The sequence below is a fragment of the Cottoperca gobio genome, chromosome 13 (genome assembly GCF_900634415.1).
Source record: "Cottoperca gobio chromosome 13, fCotGob3.1, whole genome shotgun sequence".
Lineage (NCBI taxonomy): Eukaryota > Metazoa > Chordata > Actinopteri > Perciformes > Bovichtidae > Cottoperca > Cottoperca gobio.
The window spans coordinates 18,024,217-18,035,301 of NC_041367.1; the positions used below are offsets into that span (position 1 = coordinate 18,024,217).

The window sequence follows — 11,085 nt, forward strand, 5'->3', positions numbered from 1 at the left end:
GTTTTCTGTTTTTCACGTTGGTTGCGGTCCCTCTGTATGGTCAGCTCACACTATGAATCACATGACATTCCCCTCTTCCTAAAGGGCAGTTTGACTCATAACAAGCTCTGTAAAGGTCTGATAAAGGAGGAGCAGAATGATGGTGGAGGACAAGCTAAATGCATGTGCCTCTGTTAGGAAAAAGTGAAAAGTGGGAAGTAACTTTTGATTTGATTTAGATTAGGATTTAAGTAATTGATTTTATGCCTGCAACTATTTATTATCTGAATGAGTTTTCTAATTGCATGAACTTTGTCATGATTCTGTATTTTACTTTCTCAAATTATTAATAGATACATACAAATTGTTTATTTTAAATTGCTGTAATTATTTCCTGTAATATGCTGCCTGACGAATGCCACTTTTGAAGCCCTTTTTACATGTGTAAATAATCCAACAAACAATTTTATACAATATTTTCTTGATTAATCGATTGCAAAAAGACAGAAAATAGTGAAAACTGTTTACCCAGTTGCTCAAAGTCCAATTTGATGTCTTTAAATGTCTTGTATGTGAGTTCAAAACCAAAAGATATTCACTTTAATATGATATTGAACAGAGAAAAGCAGGACATCTCCATTTTTGAGAGGCTAAAAACAGCATTTTCTGCCATTTTGCATGGAAAATTACTTTTAATTAATCGATTATCAAAATAGTTAGTAGTTATTTTTCTATTGATCAACTAATCGATTAATACAGCAATCGTTGCAACTCTAGTTGAATGATGGATAAGTTGATTGACAAAAAAAACACATTTTGACATTTAATTGTTCAAACACTAATTCTAGCTTCCAAAATGAGAAGATTTACTGTTTTTCTTTGTATTATATGCGTGTAACTTGAATACTTTGGGTTCCAGAATGTTTGTCGGACAAAACATACAATTCTAAGACATCATCTTAGTCTCGTGGAAATTGTATTTGCCATTTTTCACAATTGTTTGATTTGTAGAGATGAAACAATTATTTGTTTAATCAAAAAATCATGGATAAATGAATCAATAATAAAAATAATCAACCCAATTTTGAATAGTTTAATCTCATTGTTCTTGTATAAATATCCTCATGCAAAACCTTGCATGTACGGTAGAGTGAAAGAGAGAGATTAGTATCAGCAGAAGATGATTGGTGGAGGTTTTTTCCTCTCTCCCATCAGCTAGTGTTGCACACAGCACCATGGGTCGATGGATCAGTGGGCCGCCCACTCTCTACTCCTACAGCTCAGTGTGTGCCTCCTCATTTTGGCTTCATTCCGAGTCTATTTGCAGCATCCCCTTCTCAGATTTTTCTTTTCTTTGTTGCCTTTCGATGCAGATATCAGGGATGTCACGCATAAACAATAAGACTGTATGACCATGTTGTTCACATAGTCCCGCTTTGCAAAATGATGCACCTCAATAAAATGATGCTGGTCAAAAAAGATAACTTGGATCATGTGCTGGTGAATCACTCGCACCCTGCAGCCCAAAAAAGCAGAAGGATACTGTTTTCTCTGCTCCCTTGAGACAGATCCTTCTCTATTGATTGAGTGCAGACTGAAAGCTACTGAATACAAGACTCCATGCAAGGCAAGGTCATGTAAAGGCTTAAAACCCTCTAATGAATTGCACACTGCCTTTTGACTTTGAGAATTGTGACAACAAGAGAAACAAATGTTTTAGGGATGACTATTTGGCTGGACGTTACTTTCTGTAGATTGTACAGAATATCCAATCTGCAACAATATTTATTTTTAATTCTCAAGAAAAGCCTGAGATGGGTTTTAAAAGAAAACATGTTATGGGTTAAACAATCAATAACTCACATCTCTCCTGTCTGCAGATGGCAGGTTACACCATATGCCCCGTTCTGTTGGAGCAGATGTCACCGGCTCAATGGCTCCCCTGACTGGAGAACGCAAGACTTCTGCCCCCATCCACTCCAGCCAGCCAGTGCTCTTCACCTTTGATGTGCCTGTGCGCCACTCACACCATAGCTCCCTGACCAACAGTGCACCCCAGGACTACCTCCTCCTACACCAGTGCATGAGCAGGAAGACAGAGAGTGCACGGTAAAGGTCACAACCCTCAGGCGTCCTGTGTCAGTTTCCTGTTTTCCGTTAATGCAGGTCAACATACAGGTTTACAACACTTCCTCAGTTTTGAAGCCCCTAAGGGTTAGAACTACTGTTACAGGGGGAAAATGTGTGTGTGTGTGTGTGTGTGTGTGTGTGTGTGTGTGTGTGTGTGTGTGTGTGTGTGTGTGTGTGTGTGTGTGTGTGTGTGTGTGTGTGTGTGAAAGCATTGTGGAAATATTATGATGGACTCTGATTGAGGAAGTGTCCATTTTTAATACTAATATTAAATTGAAGAGAATATTCTAAACTAAAAATAGCCTGATATGAGTAATAGATCATCATGAGTATGGCAGATGAGTCTAAATCCAGAAGCCTGGGAACTTCTATAAAAAAAACAAGGTTTTTGTTATTGACGAAAATTAGATTAGATTTGAAATTATTTTCTATTAGTATGAATTCTTTTTCAATAACGTCCTTATAATATGACCCAGTGGCTCATATTTAACACCACCACGTAACACTACACTGGACACACAGGACGCATCTATTAATATGAATTTGTAGTGCTTCTTTTATTTAAAATGTATATTTAATGGAAACTTTAAGATTCAATACTTTATTTTGCAATATTGATTATTATTTGAAGATAAAACAATGTCTGTTTTTGGTTAATCCACTGTATGAAATACCAAAAACATTTTCAGCAGGTGTGAGTACTTGTTGAGTAACTGTATGTTTAAGGACATGCATGCCTATCTCAGCTATATGTTAAGCGGGAGAACAAAAGGACCAAGTGTTTATGTTAAAGGCACTTCTGAGTTTTTCATTAACATTCATATCACCTTCTGCTGCCATCATGCCCGCTTCCACGAATCAAAAGGCAGCTTTAATAATGATGCCATTCAGCAGATAGCCAGCACAGTACATGATCAATGAGGTTGAGGCTGCAATTCATCACTCCTATAGGTTTAGACTCGCACAGGGTAGAACTGCCCTCTCAGCCACACGATTTGCACATAAATCTGCTGTGTTGGACCTCTGTGAAACCCAGGAAATTAAACCTCACGATCCATCTTATCAGCTTTATGCAGATATTTCTGTCACTCTCTCACTAGATTCTGCTAATTAAGACAAGCATCTGGTGGCGGGGTATGACTCACGTCAGAATACAACTCTGCTGCTCTGATGACCAGTGGTATGAATTAATCTACCTAAAAAGCCCCCATGCAGCCACAATGATGTCAGGCAGAGTGATGAACAAAATTATTGCTTGATGATTGAGGAGACAGAAGAACAATTGATGAAACTCAGCATGCCATCTGACATGTAAAAGACAAGGAGTCAAAGAGAGCAAAATGTTATGTCAATATTAATTGTATTACTTTGATGTATTATTCGTTTAAAATGGTTAAATTTATAATCAAGATTGAAGATAACCATTAGAAACCTGCGGTGTTGCTAACACATATGCATAACCTCTCAAGCAAGATTACTTCAGACATAAAGAAACGACTCATTGAGGATATCTTATCTTTGCATTGGCCAACTAAGTCGGACCATTGCTCAGCTAACTGGCTAGAAATGTCTAAGCTGTGGGGTTGCTCTAGTTGACACTCAAGGTCAAGCCCTACAAAGGAGCCAGAATAAATGAGGCATGTCCCTAGGGTGTCTAACCGAGGCTGAGAAACTGTGGGAAAGTCATAGCATTCTCCTTCTTAACGTAGATGCCATCGCCCTGTCAACATGCCGAAAACATGTAAGCAAATCAGCTATTCATGGAAATGTTAAGAGTACTAAGATTGAATGTGTATGCCAAAGTGCAGCTGCATGAAGGTGCTCAGGCACTGATGGCAAGGTGTGTGTTGTTGTTTTCTTTAACTGTGCTAAGACCTGAAGTGCTACAGTGCCATCTAGTGGCTTCTTTGGGTAATTACATTGGAATTGCATTAAATGCTACTGTAAAAGAGACTGTTGTCAACCATTTGCCATTGTTTGAGAATGTTGGAGTATGAGACAGATGTCTGGTTTTGAGGGAGCATTTAGACTTTGGAAAGTTGGGACAATAAATACTTAATGTGTGCAATAGTGTAAAATGTGCATGTCTTTGTCCATGTTGCAGGAGTGCCAGTTTCTCCCAGGCCACACGAAGCAATCTGTTTGTGGGGAGCGACTCGGTGCAGAAACTCTCCCATGGCTTTTCCCATTGTCTGAATGGCATGGGTGCTCAGTTGCACGGCTTCTACAGCCTGCCCAAGCCCGGAAAACACCAGTTACAGGGACACGAGGACTCCCAGGAGGCCTGTTACGTGCTTCCGCGAGGTTACAGCTCGGAGGCACCGGCTCACAGCGGACTGGGTGAGCCTGAGCTGGAGAACGAGGAGGTTTACACCTTCAAAACGCCCTGCAATACACTTGCCACCATGCACAGCAACGAACGTCCACATGACAATTACGACCTTCCCACAACACCTGGCTCCTTCTACCAGATACCCCGGACGTTTGATAAGAATCACAATGCCTTGACACCCTCCAGCTCTGAGTCATCCTGTGCTCCTCCTCCCAGGCCCCCTAAACCTAGCCAGGGGTCAGAGGGGCATTGGGGGAGTCCCCATTCAGTAGGGAGCCAGAACGGAGATGTGACGTCTGCGGTGTCGGTTATCCCACGCAGGAATACTCTCCCTGCTGTCGAGAACATCAGGCTGCACAGAGGTACACTGAATGCAATCGGTGCTTTACCTGCTTCTTCCTGAATGCTGCTTGTTTCTTTAAAGGGGACATATTATGATAATAATTTCATACTTGTATTTTGGGTTTCTACTAGAACATGTTTACATGCTGTTCAAAAAACACGTTCTTTTTTCTCATACCGTCTGTCTGAATATATCTGCATTCAACCTCTGTCTGAAACGCTCCATCTCTTTAATCCCCCTCCCGAAAGAAGTCCAGTCTGCTCTTATAGGCTTGCTAGAAATATATGGTGCACCTTTGCAAAGGTAGCTCTCAAGCCGTTGGTGGAGATACTCAGATGGGGGGCGGTGTATTCTACTGAAGCTGCATGTGACATAGGAAGAGGAGCTAAATCTGAATGGCGTGTTGGATCCCATGTTTTCTGACCGAGGCAGACCACAAACAACTGACTGGGTTGTTTTATTTCACACTTTGTGGGTTGGTAGGCACTCGAGACCCAGCTGTATGTGCACAAGATTTTCACAATGTGTCCCCTTCAAACATTATCTCAGTTGACTTATACAGATCTTTTTAAATGACACATTTCACCTGTTTCCTGTTTTCGAATGCAAGTCTGACTTGATCAGTTTGTTCTCTTGTGGTATAACAGTGACTTTGCGCTTCCTCTTCCTCCCCCTCTTTCTCTTTCTCTCACTCTCACTCTTTCCATCTTCCTCTATCTCTCATTTTACTGATTTAACGTGAGCAGCTGAGCAGAAACAAACGGGCAAGTCTAGCAGACACTGTTCTGTTTGAGATGCTAATGAAATTCAAGCCATACAGCCCGCTCCAGAATGCCTCGTTCCAGGCTGATAAGCAATGGGGGAAAAAAACAGTCGCAGACACAATGCACTGCCTCTTGTTATGCTATGTTCTCTGCTTTGCCAAGCCCATGCTCAGGCCTTGTATAGCCAGAGACAAGAATTGACCTGCGACCCTTGTTAGTAAGGCTACAGGCTGTTCACACACCTGTGCTGCAAAGACTAATTATAACCCAGTGAAGCCTTTAATGAAATGTCACTTGTGTTCTGTTTGTTTCATTAGAAACACTAGTTTTCTCCTTTGAAATGTCAGCCATGTTTGTCTAAATCAGCCTATTTTTGCATCGTAATATTTCACTTCACTAGCTTTTAGAGTTTATGGCAGTGGTAAATTGATTTCTCTCCATGCCTCTCTTCACAGGCTCCTCCTTTGAAACTAACAGCCATCACCGTCCCATTCATTTCAACAACTCAGGCCAGTCTGTTGAGTCTGTCAATGATGGGTTCAGCTCCTACCTGGTGAGTGACTCTCTCCCTCCTCAGACAGATGCTGCTAGTGTGAAATCATAAAGTGCAGAGAGAGCAAATGCATTTCTTCTATTTACACCAATTGAGCGTTACGTCTTTCCTGCAATAGTAAGCCCGACGAGTTTAAGAGACTCATGTGCCCTCTGTCTCTTTTGACACCAGAGATCCAAGACGCCTCTGACTCGCTCAGACAGCGGCAACTCGGATGACAACTATGTGCCCATGAATCCTGGCTCCTCGCCACTCAGTGCTGCCCAGGCTGACAGTCCTAAGAATATCTACATCCCGATGAGCCCTGGGCCACATCACTTTGATTTCCCAGGATTCTCTGCAACATTACCTGCCCGTAAGGGGAGCAGCGCGTCCCTGTGTCACCGGCCCAGCCGCCTCAGTGATGTCACACCACCACCTATCAACCGCAACCTCAAACCTAACAGGAAATGTGAGTTTTTGACATCAGATTTCTCACAAATCTAAAAGTGGGGGTTTTCTTTTTCTTTTGTTGCCATCTTTTTCATTGTTAATTGTTTTTACAAATACAATGATTTTTGTTGACAGTGTCTGCTCTTGTTTTCCACAGCGAAGCCAACACCTCTTGATTTGAAGAACAATGGGATCATTGATGAGCTGCCATTTAAGAGCCCAGTCACCATGTCCTGGACACGGCCCATGTGAGTCTCATATCAGTCATTCAAACTGGGTTACCCAAGACCAGTCACACACACACACACACACACACACACACACACACACACACACACACACACACACACACACACACACACACACACACACACACACACACACACACACACACACGGTTTGTTGGTACAGAACGATGCTGTATTTGGTTTCTGTCAGAGTTCAGAAGGTAGAAACACTCACAGTCCTGTCTGCTTTGCTTCAGGCCTGCTATGAACTCCATGTCCTCCCAGCATTGTCGACCCATCTCTACACAAAGCATCACCAGCACTGACTCCGCAGACAGTGAAGAGAATTATGTGGCTATGGTGAGTCCCAATAGCTGGAGGGAAGATCAGGAGAGCACATTGTGTTCTTTGTTTTAATGATCTAGTCGACCCTGTGTGAGTGAAACCTCCCTCTTGTCCCATTAGCAGAACCCAGCGTCTACCTCCCCAGCCGTGAGCGGTACCAGCAGCCCGGCCCCTAGGAAGTGTGGCAACGTGGACTACCTAGCGTTGGACTTCCAGCCTGGGTCACCAAGCCCACACAGAAAAGTAAAAAGATGATTTTTATGATTTTTAAGATGAGTTTGTTTTTTCACTTGCTAATATGCATTGGTCCAAACTGAAGTCACATTTTCAAAACTCTTCACAAAGTCAGCGTAACAGAAGTCTATGTGACCAAACTGTTAATAATCTTTTATTTCTTTCACACAAAATGCATTCAATGACCACATTTTCCAAAATCCATGTACTCTTTTCTCATTCGTACGCCACCACCTGCTAAACACTATATATTTACTGTTTTCAAAACTTTAAAAAAGACATTCAAAACAGATTGATGGCAGATTTCGTGCATAGAACAACTTTTTATATTTCAGTAAAGTAAAATATATGACTATATGCAAAGATATAGGAAATTCATTCTTGTTACGTACTTTACTACAGTCAATAAAGTAAATAGGTGTTATTTTCAAGCGTCTTTGAGTTTCTAGAAAAGCGCTATACAAATCTAATGTATTATCATTATTATTATTATTTTTTGTGTGTTATGAGTGAATGTATGCTTTCTGAGTGAGAATTGTTGCCAGTGTTATGGTCGAATGAGCTCATTTTGAGACATGTACGAAGTGCTATAGTGGTTTGAGTGAGGTTTGGCCGAGATGCATGTTGAAAATGCAGACTGCATGAATAGTTTTTAAATAAGTGGCTTCAGTATTGACCGATCCGAGTCCGCCCTGTGACCAGAATCTCACTCCTGCTTTATTTATTATTCCGCAGCCCTCCACATCCTCGGTGACCTCTGATGAGAAGGTGGACTACGTGCAGGTCGACAAGGAGAAGACACAGGCACTGCAAAGCACCATGCAAGAGTGGACCGATGTGCGGCAGTCTACTGAACCTGCTAAGGGGGTCAAGTCCTGACACTGACCTGTACAAAACAATGACAAAAAAAAAAAAACTAAACAAAAACCCAACCTTAAGTCAAGCATCTCTATGATCATGTTTTTATCATTACTATGAAAACTAGTTAGGCTTGTTTAAGACTGAAGAATTTGGACAAAAAGCCATAACCTATCCTATGCCTGTTCTCTGTGATGATTTTTTACTGCAATGCACTGTTAACACGCAGGATATCAGGCCATACAGTCGGAGCGCCCTGCCAAAGCTCTTCATGCAGACTGTTGTATAACAGTCTATGGACAATTGATAATGTGTGTAAAAATATCATCCTTACTCATCAATCCATCCTTTATAAATGAATTGTTTCATCAAATTTGTCCCATCCACCCCCTCTGCAACAGTAAAAGAGTTTGCATCTAGCAGGTAATATACCCAATTGATGCCATTTAAAAGAGTAGCAGAGGCTAACTGGTCGATAACCATATTAATATACTGTAAGAGAACGCTTACTGGTCTCAGGAATGCCAAGATGCACTCCAATTTTGGCATGCAGGCAGACTCTCTCTTTTCCCTTCAATCTATCATTTGTGCTGAGTCTTGCAGAAGCAGTGAAGAGATTATTTTCACTGCGGGCAATCATTTCAGCTTAGCAGTGCATGTCTGGTAAGAGGAGGAGGGGGGGGGGATACAGCCTTACAAATGCGTAAAGGCCCGTGTCAGAAGCCCTAATGATAACTGCACATGGCTGTAGCCTCGGTTTCAATTAAGCATGAGCCCAAACCATGTTTAAAAGCTGTCGGGCTGCGTGGAATGCCAATTATTTCAATGCAGGTACAAACCTAACAACCGGCGACAAGAAGAAGTATCTTGAGTCTATGTAGGTTTGAGTTCAGCTGTCAGTTCACTTCAGGTAATGTTTTAATACATTTCATTCTAAATGTGCACTGACCAAGAAAGATTATTGAGTGGGATGAAGTAAAAGATAAAGCAGGAGGTGTACTTTCCAAGGAGTTCAGATTACCCCTCTCTATTTCTCTCTCTAGAGACCACAAAGACAAGCTAAGTAGAAGGATAATAGCATATTTATGTTTTCCAGAATTCAACCATTCACTGATGTATGTCTCTGGTCTTTGATATTCCACACACTACAGCTATGTCTTTTGAAGAGTAATTGTTTCCTGTATGTAAATTATTAATAGAATGACATATTTGCAGCACATAGTGTTGACTGTTTGATGCACTTGTCTGAGACAAAAGGTGCACTGCAGGAATGTTACATTGTGCTTTTCCTGCAAAGGCAACCTGCCACAATGAAGATTTGCCAGGGATCATAGTTAAAAAATGGTTTAGGAAAGAATGTTTTCTTAATTTCCTAAACTCTTTTTTTGTTTTGTTTAATTTGCCTTATATTTTCATTTCAGTTTTGACTGTAAATTTTGCCTTGGAGAAATTGAATTGTTCACAATATTATTCAAGTGAGAGCCATATTGTATTTAGGACAACTGAATGATCAGTTTCTAGTTCAACTTAAGTCCAGTATTTCATTGTGGGCTGGAACCACTGAAGGGTGAATAACCTATTTGATCTTTCTATGAATAGTGTGGCCATGCAGTGCTCGATGGTATTATTGATTATTTCATTAAGATTTACTTCTTAATGTTTTTCTACCATTTTTACTGCTTTTTGTATTCTTTTTATCATTATTTTTTACTGATACATGTAAGCAAGTGATATTCATAAGGACGGGGTCAGGCTAAATTAAGTTAAGTTTGTTACAGCGTGTATTTTTTTTTTTTTCATTCCTAAATTGAATTTTATGATCTATACATGAAATGGGGAGGCTGGCAGTTTGAGTTGCACTGGCAAAGCCCTTCCCGGGTGAACTGTGATTCACAAAGAGCGAGAGCATGAGAGAAAAGAAAAGACTGAAGAAAAGCCTGTCTCCCTGTCAGTCTCTGAAGTGAAATGGATGTGTAATTTATTATCTAGAGATACCCGTTGTAAGCAGAAGAGCTGTGTATGTGTTGTGGTAGATTGTGAGTTGTAGTATGTTAAATGACAGCCTGACTGGGCGAGATTGAAAACACTGCTCAGACTGTCACTGGGTTGACGTACTGTACTAGTAGAGATCATTTTTTAAACCACTGTTATTGCTACTACTGTAAAGCATTTGCAGATTGCTTGTGTGTTAATTTATTAATTTATTGTGCATTTTGCAGTTGATATTTGTAAAAAAAAAAGGAAAACGACAACAACCAAACAAGGAAACCTTCTCTCTACTAACATTGATGTATGCAAACTGTCTTGATCTTGTGAAGCAATATGACAGACGATGCCAGTGTCATGGTGATGTGGTACAGTTCATTTGGGATACAAGACTGTGTTATTCCTGTATTATGTTAGACTTAAACTGTTGACATAGAATAAATCAAGAAGTGAACGTTTGGCGTTAAGGTTCCTCTTTAAATATAAACCAAAACACTGTTTTCTGGGAACCACTGATGCTGTTACTCATTTCTCACCCAAATATTATTAATTGGTGCTGTAATGCTCAGAAGCTGAATGTCTGCTGCCCCCTGTTGTGTAGGACAGACGCTGCATCCATTGGCATTGATAAAATACTAGATAGATAGAGCAATAGATTGATTGATTGATTGATTGATTGATTGATTGATACAGGTGTTTGGAAGCTGATACACATACCAGTGATTTCAGTCAGTATTTATGTCTGTAAAAGTCTTTTCATACCAAAAACGTACAAACATGCAGTGCCACGCCCATAATTTCATTCTTAGCACGCAGGAAAGGTGACAAAAAACTGCATTAAATTGGAAAATGATACATTTATTGTATTATTACTTATAAATAAATATTGCAAGAAATAAGAA

General features: G+C 40.5%; 1 protein-coding gene across 1 annotated transcript in view; it reads left to right on the forward strand.

Annotated features, from left to right (window-relative positions):
• gab2 (GRB2-associated binding protein 2) overlaps positions 1–10,492 on the forward strand; it is a 34,771-nt gene extending 24,279 nt beyond the window's left edge. Inside the window, exons 3-10 of the mRNA XM_029446423.1 lie at positions 1,860–2,088; positions 4,214–4,803; positions 6,004–6,101; positions 6,273–6,552; positions 6,691–6,781; positions 7,018–7,120; positions 7,226–7,348; positions 8,075–10,492. Coding sequence (XP_029302283.1) covers positions 1,860–2,088; positions 4,214–4,803; positions 6,004–6,101; positions 6,273–6,552; positions 6,691–6,781; positions 7,018–7,120; positions 7,226–7,348; positions 8,075–8,218 — 1,658 coding nt within the window. The 3' untranslated portion in view covers positions 8,219–10,492. The remainder of the gene's footprint in view (positions 1–1,859; positions 2,089–4,213; positions 4,804–6,003; positions 6,102–6,272; positions 6,553–6,690; positions 6,782–7,017; positions 7,121–7,225; positions 7,349–8,074) is intronic.
• Positions 10,493–11,085: the final 593 nt, after the last annotated feature.